Genomic DNA, 17180 nt, shown 5'->3' with positions numbered 1-17180 from the left:
TGTAAAAGTAAATGTGTTGTAAAACATGAGTGTTTGTGTGTGTGCGTGTGTGTGTGTGTATGTGTGTGTGTGTGTGTATGTGTATGTGTGTGTGTGTGTGTGTGTGTGTGTGTGTGTGTGTGTGTGTGTGCGTGCGCACGCGTGGTGTGGTTTGTTGGTGAATTTCTATGATGGTGAAAGTGACAAAGTTAAAACACTTCTCAGTAGGTCCAGCACAACCACACACACACACACACACACACACACACACACACACACACACACACACACACACGCACGCACGCACGCACGCACACACACACACACACACACACACACACACACACACACACACACACACACACACACACACACCACCACCACCAATTACTAACCGCATGCACATAACAACACCTGACCAACTGGAACAAAGGATTCTGTCTCACTATCCTCCCGTTTCCTAGAATGTCCGTGCTTGCTTCTCAGTGCCATTATTCACAGTATGGCTGTCCCAGTATTAGAAAACCATACACTTGCAGAAAAAAGGTGCTACCTATAACTATACCCGTGGGAGAACTCTTTGAATAACCCTTTTGCTGTCGAAAGAGGGTGGAACCCAAAAGGGTTCTTCAAAGGGTTCCCAGGGGAGAGCTAGAATCCTTTATGGTTCTGGGTATCACCTTTTTTATAAGAGTGTATGGTTTTCTAATACTAGGACAGCGATACTGCGAATACTGGCGCTGGGAAGTTCAGTGGCCGAGGCAAGCACATGATCTCTCTTTCCCAGCTGACACTGATACAGACGCCATGGTCAAGCCTGCAAGACATGTGAATCTGAATCAGCTGCCATTTTGAATCAATATTTGTTCCTACCAAAGTGATAGGAGTAACATGAAATTGCTAGATAGTTTGGGGCCCGGGTTCAGGTTTGGAACGTGGTGTTGTGGCTGTGTCATTTATCAGGCTCCTCAGTTAAGTTCTCTGTGCACTTTAGAGCCAAACATGTAGCACCAGTCAGAACCCAAGTTTCAGAGGTTTACAATGGCCCTTTGCTTTGAATAATCATATTAGTGTCAATCAACATTCTTAACATTTCATCTAATTTACTCATTTGCTAATGTTTGTTATTCCTCATGGGCATCTTGTTTGTTACTAGACACTCTCGCCACATGCACATGTTTGAATTAATGGAAAAAACTACAGCCATACAATCGTCATGCAATCCTACACTATACAAAACAATACAATTTTTTGGGGGAGGTCCCAGGTAATGTCTGATTTGATGAGAAAATACAATGTGCTCCAGGTTTTTAAGTTACTAAATATAATCCATATATAATGTACAGATATCATGTGTTAGTAAAGTAATTGTTTTTAACTATTCAATCAGGGTTGGTTAACACCAAGTAATCCTACTTTTTTTATTTACTTGGAGAATTTATCCAATGAACTTGAATGAATGGAATAGGCACCATGAGTCTAGGGAAACCATAACCCAAACATCCCACAGAATTACTTCAATTGGAATACATTATATACACTTTGTATTCAGTGGGGTAGAATGAGTCATGATACTGAAATGCTGAATGTAGAAATATATCGTACATTTTGTTCTGGCCCAAGCCATCATATGATTTTATAAGTTTGATTGTCCTCTGCTGGACATGGTAGAGCAGTGCACCTCGAGTCAGAGAACTTACTTTTATTTGCCAAATTCAGGCAAAATCAGTTCGAAATCGGTTGTGCATCATTAGAGTATAAATATTGTTGATAATTTTAAATCTTACTCTTTCAGGCCTAAATTGCACCATATATTTCGGCTCTTATGCAATCACAGTTCTGTATATCTTGTCCCAGCAACCATTGCGCCAAGAAGCAGGAAGAGCTTTCTCTTGTTCGCAACTTCGGGAAGTTAGCCAACAGGTAGGTGTCTTTTTACTTTACAAATACCAAATATATCGATAGCTTGTAAACATTGCCAAAGCCATTTCAGTGACAGATGTATATTTCGTTTGTATAGTTGGTCCTTGTTTCGGTTTTGAAAGTAGGTGTAACGTTAGTCTAGTACAAGCTAGCTGTGCTACATAGCTGTCAGTTCAATCTTGTAACCACAAGTAGCAGCAAGACAACCTCGCTTCTTCCTGCTTCAGTCCTCTGGCCTCTGCGCTCCGACTTTCGTGACAGGAGTCATATGTCATTATTCTACCTGAGTTAATGCAATGAACACTTTGGATTTGAATACACAAGAGAAGATATCTGAATGATTCAACTGATTGACCCCTCTAGCAGATTCGTCGACTGTTTGTAAACAGCCAGCACATATTCAGTCCCATCTAGTTAATCTATAGTTCTAAATTCTCTTTGGATTTTCATTAAGATCACTAGATCATCACAGAGGCATTGTATTTTTTAGCAACTCATTAACATATAACCTAATCGTAACCAAGTTAGGCCTATACATGTTTGTAGACTATAATAGGTGGCTCAAGGCTATATTTTTCAATCAGCAGAGTTTTACTTTTTTCCGCTAATGGAGCCCTGGTCTCAAACTGTTATCTTGTTATGCACTAGGCAAGCTACTCAAAACAGTAGCTGAAGGCATGTTAACTGAAATGATCCTGACAGCACAGTACCTACCTATGCTTGCTCCTTGACTAATATAACATCACAACTAGACTACCATCTTTGCAGGGCGAGGTCACTCTCACTACTCAGGGTAGTTTTGTAAGTCATGTGAGTGTCAGACAACAAATCAGAGATGTGTCTTGTCCCCATGAAACACAATGAGAGGTTGTCTGGAGTCGCCTCATGATTCTCCTCTGTGGATAACATTTCCATAGAAACATTTCTATACAAGTCAACTATTAGTGACAGCATAAAAACATTTAAATGAAAATATGAGAAACGGCTTTTCTGCCCATCTGGGTTTGCTGTGTACATTTACAAAGGGGTCGAGTTTCAGATTGTGCACTACTATTACACATTCATCTGAAAATGCTGTTGTCTATTGATTCCCTTCAATTACAATCTGGTTTCCTTCTCACGTGTATTGTATAGGCTGTTAGTATGACATTTGTGGTAAGTTTTGTTGGATGACATTAACAGGGGAATTTGACTCTTCCTACTACACAGCTTGTTCAGCAGGGTCTGTTGAGGTACTCTGCTCAGGTTCTTTCCCCTGGAGAAGGTGGTTAGTCTCACTAGCTGTGTGTCCTCACACAACAGTACCTGGCACTGTGACATGACGGGCTAGCACTAGGTCACCCAATCTGACATTACCACATTTCACCAGATTTTTAAAGATAATAGTGGTAGCTAATGGTAATCATGCTTAACCAGATAGGTTAACTCTCCACTGAACTTTGTCCACAGGAGTGAGCTGCCCGAGGTCCCGTCTGTATTGGGTGTTTTCAGAGAAACCTGCGGCTGGTGCATGTCTGCAATCGACTTCCGCCGTATGTTTGTGGCATCCCTATTGGGGCAAGCAGGAAGACAGACAGAGAGAGAGAGAGGAGTGAGCTCAAGGAGGAAGCTGCTGTGGCCTCAGCGTCAGCATGACTGAGTTCTGGGTTTGTTTCAGCTGCTGCTACGCAGAGCAGCCTCAGCCTGTGAGTACACTCCTCAGACGGGCTCTTCTGTCACCACACTGTTTATTATGTCATCTCGAATCTGTCCACCTGGCGGTCAAATGCTGTGAAATTGGTTTTGGTATTAGCAAGACAATTGTTTCAGTATCAGCATACAGACAGTTAATCACCAAGGTTCTATATCAGTCTGTCCCTACTCCCTACTCCCCTTCCAGTGATCACTGTCTGAAAAGAGCAAATGGATGAAAGCAATGCTACACTTGGAGCCAGTACAATATTGCCTACACTTGTCTGGTCCTCTTAGGTCTGTCAATCCCAAAGGGCTAGGGGAAGGAGCTACTGACTGAAATGGAACAGTGTCTTAGTGATTACTACTATGTAGTGCATGCATACAGTCAACTTCTTTGTCTATTTTAACAGTTGGATCTCTTTGCATTACAGAAGAGGCGGCGACGAATAGATCGCTCCATGATTGGGGAGCCTACAAACTTTGTTCACACCACACATGTGGGGTCAGGGGACATGGGCATGGGACTGGGGTCGGTACGTATTGCCCTATCCTCACCTTAGACGCACCTCACCTACGCAGAGAGAGTGACATTACAATGTGCCCTTAAAGTTAAGAGCTCAATCAGCCACAAAACAGAATACTAGATTATCCCACAAAGGGCAAATATACTGGGTTGGCTGTGCAAATTGGGACACAAAACGCAAGCATACATACTGTACAACAGTGCGAATACTGTTACATGATGATGGTTGGCTTAACGATAATGATAAAATAAGTTATGTTAAGTTAATACCAGAATAAAAGATATTTGAATATGTAGTGTCCAAGTAAATTCTTAGTTGGTTGGGGGAGGATTCAAGCTTTTTCAACCTTAGGTTGTCTCTAATAGCCCACACTGGCACACAGAATGTATTGGAATATTCCAAATAGGCCTACTGTACAAACTTTTCCATGATGCATTAACGGAATCCATTGCTCTGCTGCGGTCAGACAAAGTGGGTGGTTTTGGTTTTAGGCAAACTACAAGCAAAACAGTTTGCCTTTCAAGGTTTAAATGTCTGTATCTCTGTGTTTGTAGGTCGACACTGTTCAGTCCCAGATGAAATCTAAAGGTGGCTATGGACACGGTTCTGAGGGCTCTCAGTTATAACAAGGTGAAATATAAATGGCACTGAAATATCCAACTGTGACGTCTACTAAACACAACATCGCCTAGCTCATTCCACATGTAGATCTACAAGGAGACTAAACTTAATCTGTCATGTTTTTTTCCCTGCAGTCAATCACTGAAGCCTGTGCAAAACTACTGCTGTTGATTTGAAGAGGCATTTTAAAAGCAGTTCTGTCCTAAGTGGACTAAGGACCAAAATATGAAACCACTGCTTTTCCAGGAAACCTGTATATAATTCCATTAAAGCACTGCTTTCCATTGTCTGCCATGCTGTTGCACTGTAAAGAGTAGATGGGAGGGGTTAGTACCGATCACGATCTCTGTCAAATGTATGCTTGTTTTAGTGAGGAAAAAAGTTGAAAAATGTGAGTGTTTGCTGTTTTTTTTAGGCCCTGTGTGCATGCCTGTATTTATTATCTGATTGGTGGAAACATGACCCTTCATGTGGTGGCTGGCCACTCTGGAGATCTGAGACATATTATAGAAGTATCTGGTTCATTCTGAAATCTTAGAGCATAGACTTTTTAAACGATAGGCTATATTAAGAGGCCACACGCCAATATTCATTTTGTTTTATTCTGAAAAAAAACCTCCTGATTCAATGGGAGTTGCCTTCAGGTTTAAAGTATGCTGTTTTTCATTCAAATAAACTTGAAATATGTAGTAGGGCACACTGGACCGTTTCGTCTCTTGTACACACTCAAAAGCATTGATTTCAACAATGTATTTTTTATACATAGTAGTAACAAGTAGTTTATTCCTTGTTAGAATCTTAATAAAAAAACAACGATGTTCTTAACAGTCTTTGAGATTGATTCCTTGCCAGCTTTGATGTTTTAGCTGTATATGTGAGTTTTGTGATCTGTATCTGAAGCATCTGTATCTGAAGCATCTGAAACTGTCATATGCTCTCTTTTTGCAGTACAGTATAGGAGGCTGCAACTATCAAGTTGGTAATTGAGTATTAATAAATGCTTTATTGAGAACAAAATATGAGGTAGGCCTTTGTAGTTTAGAACCATTGATGTATGCCTATGATGATTAGAACTAGAAAATGTTTGTTTCTGAAAGTGTTATTTTCAGCACTGTATGAAAATGTAGCAGTAAAAAATCAAGAGATTTAAAGTCTGCACAGTTTCTGAGCACAGATTTAGTCTTTGAGAGTCCTTTGGTTTCGTATCAGTCCTTTTTCTTATCTTGTCCATTTTAACTTGTAGCTTCTTGTCTACTGTCCTTCTACCATACTCTATCATACCAACTTATTTTCACAGGTGGTAATGGCTGTTTAAAGATATCAAAAAATAATAAACATGACGAATCAATCAATGAATACATAAGCAAGCTAAGGTGCTTGAGGTAGGGCTTGCCACAGTGACATTAAGCAAAAGCTTTTTATTTTATTTTTAAAAAAATATATTTTCAGCCCTACATGTGTTTTATGACTACTGTATGGATGTCTCACTCAGCTGGTCTTGTGAAGAGCCTCTGCTGTCACACTATCACTGATGATTACGGATATGGTTTCCTTGACCCTCCCATTGGGGAAGTTGGCCCTTGGAATAGGCTGTCTGTGACGTTGACCCCAGATGTCCAGATTTAGTTTTATCTCAACACATGTAGGAGTTGTGTCCAGGACCCAGACTAGTCAGATTACGTAGTCGGATTATTATTTTTGCTTCCGTTTCTATTGAGGTAGGGATGTCACAAGATTCAGATACAAGCGACGTAACAGGAAGTAAAGTGACTGTTTGACAACAGAAATTAGAATGCGATATTGCTAGATCTTGTGTTCTGGCAAAACAGAGATTATAACTAATTATCGTTGTTTACTTATGAACATAAACGGAATTTAGAAAACCTCGAATGTTTTCGATATGGCAAAAACTGCTGTGATTATTGTCTTATCAATAATTCTCTTGTCATCGAAGGTAAGAAGAACAGCTAGCCAGTTTAGCTTCCTACTGTAGTATGTTGCTAGATGCCAGGACTGGAGAGAGCATGTTACTAGCTCTGAAATATAGTTGGCCAGTCCCAACTAATATAATGGTCAGATTAATGTTTCTAACGTCATGTAAACATTTATTATCCAATAGTCGTTTCTGTTGTATCATGTAAAATAGCCAACTAGTTCACTAGCTTGCCAGCTAGCATCGTAATTTTACCAGGAAATAAAACTGCATTGGAAATACCCGAGTTTTCCCAGTCGTAGTACTACTAGCAAATACTGTACTTACAGGTCAGCTAATCAGTCTCAGAACGAACTTGAAAGCCTCTGTCTCCCCTACCTCCACACTTGGCTTTTGACATGTAGGCTATGATTGTAATACATATTTTTTCCACAGATACATTGTCAAGAGGCAATTTTGCACGTTTCAAATGAATCTACAGAGAAGGAATACTGCCTTGTGTATAATGCTGCATGGAGCAATCTGTCAGACTCTCTTGGAACTGCTGTAAGTTTTAGTTCACCTGTGGTTTATTTTATTTGTACCATAGCACCTGTGAGATGTTTACCCACTTTAATTAAGTGAAAAAAAGTTGCCCCAACTATTGACTTCAATACAGTCCATCCTTCAATGTAAACGTCTAAGGTTATCTGATCCTAAACCTGTTGTTAATGGTAACGTCTACCTTGAGTCAGTGCTATGGGCATGATGTTCCCCAGATCACATTGCTGTCCTGTCCTGTTAGGTGGAGTACTCGCTAGTGAACCTGGCATCCACCCATCTGTGCAATGCCTCAGGGGTCAGCCCAGCCATGGTCAAGGATAAGGCGGTGGTGGTGATGAGAGGGATGTGTGATTTCAGCCAGAAAGCTCAGGTTGCCCAGGACCTTGGGGCTGCTGCTCTACTCATCGCCAGCACTGACTCTATGGTAGGATATCTGATTCTGATATTTGATTCTTTGGGTAGTGTATGCTTTATGCTTTGGGTAGTACAAACACTTTATTAGGAACACCTGTACACCTGTACACCTGTTCATTCATGTGGTGTAATGGTGTGGGGAATGTTTTCTTGGCAATTCTTTGGGCCTGTTAATACCAATCAATCATCGCTTGAATGCCACAGCCTATTTGAGTATTGTTGCTGACTATTTGCAACCCTTAATGACCTCAATATACCCATCTTCTAATGGCTACTTCCTGCATAATAATGCACCATGTCACAAAACAAAAGTCGTCTCAAACTGGTTTCATGAACATGACAATGAGTTCACTGTCACTGGATTGAATCCCATAGAACACCTTTGGGACGTGGTAGAACGGGACACAGCTTGAAACCGCACCTGAAAAATCTGTCAATGCAGGAATTGCGTGATGCAATCATGTCATCACGGACCAGAGTCTCAAAGGAATGTTTTCAACATCTTATGGAATCAATCAATGCCACAAAGAATTGAGGCTGTTTTGAGAGCAAAGGGTGTATTAGGCCAGTATTATTAGGCCTATAGTGTTCCTAATAAAGTGTTGAGTGAGTGTAAATGGTGTGCCTTATCACAACTCTGAAAGGTCTTCATAGGAGGGATATAGGGATATTAGATGGATGTGAAATCTTTGATTTAATCAAATGTGGAGTCTCCAATTTCTTTTTTCTTTTTACCTTGAAGTTGTAATGCATGTGCAATAACTAGTCTAACACCAAACTGAACAAATGTTAGATCAGCAGTTTGACTAATTTGATTGGTTCCTCAGAGTCCCCCAACAGCCAATAAGACGGAGATCGGAAAGGTCCAGATTCCCCTGGCTCTCATGAGATATGTGGACTTCCAGGATGCACAGCTGGTCAGCTATTTCACTCAGTCATCTGGTTTCACTCACTCATCTGGTGTATGACCTGATTTCAAAGTTTTGGAGTACCTTAAGTGTGCTGTGCACCTGTCACTCAGGTATGTGTTGTATCTTTCGCCTCAGGTGTTTGGTGAAGTCATGCAGGTAAAGCTGTATGCCCCGCCTCCCGCCAAGTTTGATGCCAGTATTGTGGTCATGCTGCTGATTGGAGTCTCCACCGTTGCCTTGGGAGGCTACTGGAGCGGGGCGTGTGAAAAGTATGTCTCAGGTTCCTCACAACCTCAATAGCTTTTAAATTGAAAGGTAACCTTTCATGAAAGGAAACACCTGTGTGTGTGTGTGTGTGTGTGTGTGTGTCTGGGTCTGTGTCTGTGTCTGTGTGTTTCTGTGTGTTTCTGTGTTTATGACAGAGAGAGGCTGAGTACGGGTCCGTCTTCAGGTGGTGGAGGAGAGGAGGAGAAGTCTGACAGCGGAGACCTGTCGCTGTACTCTCCTCTCAAAGTCGTCATCTTCGTGGGTCTGATGTGTGTGATGCTCGTCCTCATGTATTTCTTCTACAGGTGGCTCGGTGAGTGTGTCCAAAAGTGTCTGCTCTCAGATGCCCTAAAATAAAGCAATAAATGAAGGTGTGTTGTTGTAACACTTTTTGATTTATTGTGTGTGTGTTGTCCAGTGTACGTGATCATCGCCATCTTCTGCCTTGCGTCTGCCACGGCACTGTTCAGCTGTCTGGATGCGGTGATGGACAGGATAGGGTGTGGCACACTGAGGTATGAGCTTCCTCCCCCACTCTCTGTACACTCAAACATACCATGACACCACAGACATCTGTCCCCGGCTCCTTCCCGAACAACATATCTACCCTTCGCTGTGACATGTGGTCGTGTGGAATCTTAGTGAGTTGTCAAGTGAATCACACAAACACCAAAGTCTGCTGTAAACTCTAATTTCACGTGTGTCTCTGTGAGTCATACTGGAGCAGACAGACCTGACCCATCTGTGGGTGTCTGGTTCTCTCTCTTAATTTCTATCTCTCTCTCTCTCCCCCGTGTGTGTGTGTCTCTGTGTGTGTGTCTCTGTGTGTGTGTCTCTGTGTGTGTCTCTGTGTCTGTGTCTGTCTGTCTGTGTGTGTCTGTGTGTGTGTCTGTGTTTTGTCTTCTTTTAGTTTCTCTGTCCTGAACAGGGATCTGTCTGTGAGGTCTCTGCTGCTGGCTGCTGTGTGCATCACCACAGCTGTGGTCTGGGGTGTCTACAGGAATGAGGACAGGTACTGTCTACTAACCCATGTGCGCACACACACACACACACACACACACACACACACACACACACACACACACACCTACCCGTATCCTCTCTCACTCACACACTCTCCCTGTTGTCTCCAGCACCCCCCGCTTTCTGGGGAATGTAGTGGGTGGTAAGACAGGAAGTGGTTCTGGGAGGAAACAGGCTGGAGGTTTTCAACATGGACGTCATCAGCAGAGGAGGGTTATTGTTGGTGTAAGATTGAGTAGTCTGTCCCATTCAGCATTACTGTTATGGCTCATTGACTATGACTGCTTGAGTCTGACTGAATACTTAAAAATAGAAACATGCGTAGTGTCCAAAGAACAGCGGAAGGTCATTGTGGGCATGTGTATTCTTACTGGCCAGCGAGTGTTTTTAGAGTAGTACAGATATGACTAGGTTCTTCCTTAGTGCAGCAGACATATAAGTAGGTTCCTAAAACAAAAGGTGTTTTACAGAAGTACACCACTATCAGCTGATCAGTTTTGAAAGTTTTCCATTAGCAAAGCATGATTGGTAATGACGAGTTCTATTCTAGAGAAGCTGGTTTCACTTCCCTCACCATAACTTTCAGATCTTGATGTTTCTGATTAAACTGTAAAGCAAATGTTTTGGTAAAGCAAAGCAGATGAGGCCTCAAAATATGTTGGTTGTGAAGTTTGACTCGAGTTTGGCACATAACTGTGTAGTGTGTATGTAAATATTATGTTTGTACTTCTTTTGTTTGTTTGTACTACTAGATGGATCTGGGTCCTGCAGGATCTCCTGGGCATAGCGTTCTGTCTGAACTTCATGAAGACCATCACACTCTCCAACTACAAGGTGCTGGTTGCAGTGACCTCTGAACTCTGACCTCTGACCCAGAGACATCTGCTGCTGACATGGTTCTCACCTGTGCCCCCCCCCCCCCTCTCTCTTTTAGATTTGTGTGATTTTGCTGAGCCTTCTGCTGCTATACGATGTGTTTTTCGTCTTCATCACTCCCTTCTTCACTCCGGTGAGTCATACCTGCCACCTGTACGCTTCTCCTAATCCATTGCATCTTAGATTTACCTCATGTACCTCATGATAATAATAATAATAATAATGATACACCTCACTGGGTAATGGTTTTACTAGACGTTGTTATCATGACCACGTATTCTCATACAGAACGGAGAGAGCATCATGGTGCAGGTGGCCTTGGGCCCGGACGCAGTTGGAGAAAAGGTAACTCCACGCCTCTCATACCGTCTGTCCAAGCTTGCGTTCCTGTTGATTTGTTCCCGGCTTTATTAACAAATCAGGCTGACCTGATCTGCTGTGTGGTGTTGCCAGTGTTGATTTCCTAACTGACTGACTGACTGTGCGTTGGTGGGGTGGGCTCTTGTCGTAGACGCAGGGTAACATTCTGACGGTCCCAGCTGAACCCTCGACTGCCTATGAGAAAGTAAGGCCTGCTTCACCCTCTCGCCTGTCAGCTCCCTCTCTACACGCTACACCTGTGGGTGGGGTGGAGGGGGGGGGGGGGGGGGGACTGACCAGAGTCCACTATAGATGTGGCTCTGGGGTGGGGGGGGCATCTCAATACTCAAAGCGGTAAACAAAGGAAACCATTTCTACGTTTTTGGACAGCTCATGTGTACTTACATGAGGGAACTGGTATCTGGACTGCACACAGTCAATCACATGGTCAGCTATCATACTCGTTATTAGTATCTGATTCATCATATGATAATCATCATGTGTAATGCCATCTCAGTAATCAACACATCAAGCTATAGAGTGTTAATCATGAGTGTCAATCAGAGCTTTTCACATAATGAAATATTGGGATTTGTGGTTGATTTTGTGAACTAATTGCTTCTATGTTGGTCTCGTGGCATTAACAAAGACCATTGCTTTTAATCTTGCAAGTTGGCATCTACAGTAGGGGAAATAAGTATTCAACACATCAACAGTTTTTTCATTCAACATATTTCCATTGCAGCTATTCACATGAACTTTAGACCAGACATTGGTATTAACTGAATAAAACTACACAGCTAAATAAATTGTAACATTCCAATCCGTAAAAAATCTATGTGCAATAAAGTGGAATGACACAGGAAAATTAATACTTAAGACTAAACCACCTTATGCCACTAATGAGTTCTCCTACCTGTGCTAATTAGAATCAGCTGGGTTAGTGCATGTTGGAGGGTAAGTACTTCCACTCTTTGAAAAAGGGTTTCACACCTCTGAATGCAAGTAAACAAATAATTTGTCACCAAGCTCTCCTGCAACAAACATATCATGACAGGTAGAGGCAAAGAGCTCACCTAAGACCGTCGCAACAACATTGTTGAGCAGCATAGTAATGTCACCGGTTACAGACTGATTTCTCAACTCCTAAATGTTCCTATAAGCACCATTGGGGCCATTACGTGCGGCCGTACCACCTTGTCAAGCCTGATCTCGTCAGATCTCAGAAGCTAAGCAGGGCTGGGCCTGGTTAGTAACCTGGATGGGAGTCCAAAAAGGGTGAAAGCCTGGTTGCCGTGGCACATATATGTGGCTTGGGGTTGGCATGTTCCCCCCATGTCCACTAGGGGTCTCCTTCACCCCACATGGAAAGACATGCCAAAGTGAACACCCGTCCCTGACCACGATGGTGAAGAACGCTACTTGGTCCCCGGGGCGCCGGGCGTCAGTTCAAGCCGCGCCAAAAGGGCGACCGCTGCCCCTGGCTGCCAGTGGAGGAATGGCAGCCCGGATGGGTTACAAAGTCAGAGGACAATTTCCACCTGGCGACCCGCCGAAGATAGTGCATGTGCTTGTGTTTGTGTGTGTGTTCACCTAAAACTTGCATGTGTGTGATCAGAGTGTAAAACTGCCGTGTGTGGCCATTAAAAGACCATCAAGGTCCGATTTCTATTTCTATTCTATTCTATTCTATTATCTGCAAATGGAAGGAACATCACTCGACCATCAACCGGCCGCGGGTACCGTTGTCACAAAGAAAACAATAGGAAATGTACTCCACCGCCACAGTCTCCATTCGCGATCACCCGGAAGACTCCATTACTTAAGATCAAGATTCACAAGATTTAAAGACTGTCTGTTGAAGAATGGGACAAAATCCCACCTGAACACTGAGGGATCGTACAGGAAGCATCTTGAAGCTGTCATTGGAAACAAAGACTTCTCCACCAAATATTAAATACATTTCAGTAAGCGTGTTCAATACTTCTTTCCTGTGTCATTCCCCTTTATTGCACATAACTTTGTTATGGATTGCAGTGCTAGAATTTCTTTAACTGTGTAGTTTTATTGAGTTAATACCATTGTCTGGTCTACATTTCCTGTGAATAGCTGCAATAGAATTATGTTGAATTAAAAAAAACTGTTGGTGTTGAATACTTATTTCCCCCACTGTATGTTTTTTTTTCCAGTCCTGAGTTGTTACAGTAGCTTCAGATCAAGCACATCTCTCCTCTGTGTTTCAGTGACTGTTAGTGGAAAGTTAGTTGAATGCTTGTTAACCATGAGTTGACCATAACCTGTCTGTGGTCTACCTCTAGCTGCCGGTAGTGATGCGCGTGCCGCGGTTCTCAGCGCAGGCTCAGAACCTGTGTGTGATGCAGTTCTCCATCCTGGGCTATGGAGACATCATTGTACCAGGTGAGCTAATGCCTCAGCAGCATGACCTCCAGCTCCACAGCTGCATCATCCATATTGCACAGGATGAATGAATGGAAAGGAAAATACCCACACTGTTTAGATACTCCCAGAGATTTACTGTGCTCCAGGTACTCTGTGTGTTTTGCTTTCTGATTGGTCCAACAGGTCTCCTGGTGGCCTATTGCAGCAGGTTTGATGTGTGGGTCAACAGCCCCAAGAAGATCTACTTTGTCTCCTGCTGCATAGGTAACTTACAGCTCAGCCAAACTGTCATTATTACTGAAATAAATTAATATAACTCACTATCATCACCACTGCAGTTCTTTGTGAAGATCTCTGGTCCTGACCCCCCCCCCCCCCACACACACACACACACACACACTCCTTTCTCTCTCTCTCTCTCTCTGTCTCTGTCTCTGTCTCTGTCTCTGTCTCTCTGTCTATAGCCTACCTATGTGGCATGGTGGTGACGTTTGCAGTGATGCTGGTGACTAAGATGGGCCAGCCAGCGCTGCTGTACCTGGTCCCATTCACCCTGCTTTCCTCTACCTTGGTGGCCTGGAGGAGGAGGGAGATGAGGCAGTTCTGGGCTGGGACCACGTATGAGGTGAGAAGGGGGGGGCACCACGGGTTCAATTCAATGGGCCATTTGGGTTCAATTACACCAGGCTGCAGTGTGTCTGTGTGTCTGACCTGGGTTTTCTAGTAGTATTTGAAAGCGTTTGAAATACTTTAGCTGTGCTTGATTGAGTTTGTGTTGTTAAAAGGAACCATGGAAGGAATGAAATAGATAATACAAACCTTGCCCACCTGGTACTCCAGACAGGCTCAATCTAACACTCTTCAGTATATAAAACGTATTTCAGATACATTTCAACCCAGGTGTGTCTGTGTCTGTCTGGGATGTAATGATGACATGACTTCATCTCCATCAGGTGTTGGACTCATCCAGGGAGCCTTTACTGCCAGGTCTGCTCTTAAACCTCTGAAACCCAGACATGACTAGAAACACCACTACATGCATCTTCCCCTTCATCTATCATGTGTTGTCTAGAGCATTATATTTTCTTTTTTGGGGTCTTTCATTTTTATTTTGTAATATATATATATAGGTAATTGTCATTTGATTTTAGACTTCCAAGGTCGTAAGCAAACCTCAAAGGTATCAAAGCCCCCCTTTGTGTAATCTCATCTTTATACACGTACATTTAGGAGAATTTAAATCAGCAACATTTTGAAATCAATTTCGAAATCACCCTTCAAATCAGCAACATTTTTATTCAGGGTTTAGATACTCATAATGGCCACTAGATGGCACCATAGGGCTGGTAATGTCGGGTATACCAACCACAGTTTTCACTGTTCAGCCCATTGAACATCGTGTTCATGCTTTTGCCAAGCTAAAATGTTTGTGCTTTTTTGTCCTTGTTTGCTGCCAGTTGTGTGTTCCTTCAGTAAATCCTCTCATAACTACTTTCCATGAGATGTCCTCCCATCCATGCAGCCATCTGCATGCTGAGTTGCTTGGTGTAAACCTAGTGGGGAGCTGTGGAGCGTATCGTACTGTGCTATTTATGTTGTGCTTGTGTTGTCTGTGTGAAGTCCTCCCTATTATTGCTAGGCTATTTCTGCTGCCTTTAGGGCATCACATTATATAATAATTACGGATATTACTGTAGTATGACTGATATAGCAGAATATATGGACATGTCATCATCATCATAGCTGTCATGGCCTTCTCAGGAAACGAGACACATGTCAAGTCTGTAATAACGGTTCGATGAACCGCTCCATGCATCTACTGTTCTCACACTCTCCTTTTCTCTCCATCTCCTAGATGGAGCAGCTGACTATGCCAGTGGGGGAGGGAAATGCTGACTTCAGTTGATGAACAAGAAGCCAATTGTGATTTTTTTACTGTCAAAAATTTAGCATTGACTCAATGCATGGGAAATATTTACTTTACAGATCGATTAGGATTTGTACACCATGTGGGAATGTAATTGGGTGGGTGGGTGGGGGGGCAGCAAGGTTGGGGCGAAGTTGGGATCATGGTGGTTGTAGATTTTGTGGTCTCTGAAGATTGGACCTACAGATGGTTTATTTGGAAAGCTTGCTTGTGCCTGTAAATGCAGGGTGATGAAACCATGAATGGCTGAAGGGTAGAGGAACCATAATAATGCCTAAACGTGTTGCCTTGGTGACAGACACAACTGATAGAGAAAGCACTTTAATACTCATCTTGGCAGTTATTTTTTGGGGGGGAGGGGGCGTAGGGTGGGTGGTTAAATTCAGAGTAAAACTGTAGGTAAAGATATCTTTTGATAAATACTGTACTGGTTTTTCTTTCCTCTGTATAACTTTGTTTGTATGATTGAAAATAATTATCTTCACAATTGCTTTCATTGCCTTAAAAAAACACCTGATCTCAGTTTGGAGTGTGCGTTGTTATTGTCTGTCACATTCTTTCCTATGTACCAACTGTCAAGGTCTGGAGAGTGAGGGTTGAAGCTTGAAGAACAGACCCTAGATGGGTGATGCTTAACTCTTTAGGCCAATCTCAGCGATGCACTGAGGCTATGAGGTGAACCTGGGTGTCAGTCTGTTTCTTACTGGGCTAGATTTGGGGACCATACACTTGAGACAGGCAGTACCATTTCCCTCAGTGGTTGTAGGGAGAGTCAGCCCTCAGAGTCAACAGTCAGATGTACTGAGGATGGTACTAACTTATAGGACTTACATAGAACTAGAATCCTTGTGGCCTCTGATAAATTCAAGTCAAAGGAGGACTTGGTGAGCTTTTGTAAAGAAACGCCACTGACTGACTACAGAGCCAATGCCATACAAAAGAATCCATACATTATGCAATGCATAGAGATAGGCAGGATGAAAGAAAGAGAGAAAGAAACTGAGACACTTTCAGTGCTGTTGCACAATGTGCTTTGTTTGAGTAATCTCTGGGCTATAGCTGTCAAGTTTGACCTGTTTGCAACGTTATGGTGAGGTACAGCCCGCTAGTAGCCTATGTAAGTCTGTCATTAAAATGAAAAATGTACATCTTGTTTCAGTAAGAAAGAGGTATGCTTGGTTTCAGTAGAAAGCATAGTTTACATTCTCACGTTGGAACATAAATGGTTGATGGAACATTAACTAGTCATGAACACTGTATTTTGGAGCACATAATGCACACAATCCATGAGTTTCCACAAACACACATATACTCGCACTGTAAATACTTTCACTGTAATCAGTACTATAATCTGTTTGACAGTGGGGTAATAAATGCACATATGTTTGACACCTATCAGTCGTAAGCATAACGGGCCCGCCCCTGTGTGGGGCTGACTCAGCTGGTCGTCATGCAGCGTCAGTTCGGAGTCGCACAATTATGAAAACGCAACCTTCCGCTGGAGCTGCAGCCGAGGCAGATCTCTCCACCGTCAACAGGGCTTTCCTTCCAAGGCACACCGGGGACACCGCCGATAGATGGATCATAGCCACGGCGCAGCTCTTCCTGAGTCTCAACGGTGAAGAGAATGGTACGGGATCTTACGGATCTTCTTTACTGTCATTTAATTTTCCCAGGCAAATCATGTAGCTTGGTACGACTATTAGGAGAAGATCGCTGTGACCGAGACGAGTGGGATCTGAGTGGCAGGTCGGTGCATGCTGCCCGTGTCCGACAGTGAACCGTGATGATGTTGTATGACGTGT

At 42.9% G+C, this 17180-nt stretch overlaps 2 protein-coding genes across 3 annotated transcripts; both read left to right on the top strand.

Annotated features, from left to right (window-relative positions):
• The first annotated feature begins 1857 nt into the window (after window positions 1-1857).
• On the top strand, window positions 1858-5541 carry LOC308165168 (CDC42 small effector protein 2-like). The gene is made up of 5 exons (XM_080539289.1): window positions 1858-1902; window positions 3352-3587; window positions 4008-4109; window positions 4655-4730; window positions 4856-5541. The coding sequence occupies exons 2-4, from the start codon at window positions 3534-3536 to the stop codon at window positions 4724-4726; spliced, it is 228 nt and encodes a 75-aa protein (XP_080395415.1). The 5' UTR covers window positions 1858-1902; window positions 3352-3533; the 3' UTR covers window positions 4727-4730; window positions 4856-5541.
• Window positions 5542-6491: 950 nt separating this feature from the next.
• sppl2a (signal peptide peptidase like 2A) lies at window positions 6492-15459 on the top strand. 2 transcript variants are annotated; one of them, XM_080539039.1, is made up of 17 exons: window positions 6492-6675; window positions 7090-7200; window positions 7439-7621; window positions 8439-8528; window positions 8658-8791; window positions 8945-9102; window positions 9208-9304; window positions 9700-9801; window positions 10565-10646; window positions 10747-10821; window positions 10977-11033; window positions 11200-11253; window positions 13367-13466; window positions 13632-13712; window positions 13913-14073; window positions 14402-14435; window positions 15304-15459. In XM_080539039.1, the coding sequence occupies exons 1-17, from the start codon at window positions 6622-6624 to the stop codon at window positions 15342-15344; spliced, it is 1614 nt and encodes a 537-aa protein (XP_080395165.1). In that variant the 5' UTR covers window positions 6492-6621; the 3' UTR covers window positions 15345-15459. The 2 variants fall into 2 exon arrangements, with proteins under 2 accessions (XP_080395165.1, XP_080395166.1); XM_080539040.1 differs by lacking the exon at window positions 14402-14435.
• Window positions 15460-17180: the final 1721 nt, after the last annotated feature.

The sequence above is a fragment of the Nansenia antarctica genome (assembly GCF_963989245.1).
Source record: "Nansenia antarctica genome assembly, chromosome: 9".
NCBI lineage: Eukaryota > Metazoa > Chordata > Actinopteri > Argentiniformes > Microstomatidae > Nansenia > Nansenia antarctica.
This window is presented reverse-complemented; position numbering and strand designations above follow the sequence as displayed.

Coding starts and splice junctions, on each gene's coding strand:
- LOC308165168 (XM_080539289.1), top strand. CDS start 3,534: ATGACTGAGTTCTGGGTTTGTTTCAGCTGCTGCTACGCAGAGCAGCCT. Junction 3,588..4,007: donor ACGCAGAGCAGCCTCAGCCT/GTGAGTACACTC, acceptor TTTGCATTACAG/AAGAGGCGGCGACGAATAGA. Junction 4,110..4,654: donor TGGGCATGGGACTGGGGTCG/GTACGTATTGCC, acceptor CTGTGTTTGTAG/GTCGACACTGTTCAGTCCCA.
- sppl2a (XM_080539039.1), top strand. CDS start 6,622: ATGGCAAAAACTGCTGTGATTATTGTCTTATCAATAATTCTCTTGTCA. Junction 9,305..9,699: donor ATAGGGTGTGGCACACTGAG/GTATGAGCTTCC, acceptor GTCTTCTTTTAG/TTTCTCTGTCCTGAACAGGG. Junction 14,436..15,303: donor CAGGGAGCCTTTACTGCCAG/GTCTGCTCTTAA, acceptor TCCATCTCCTAG/ATGGAGCAGCTGACTATGCC.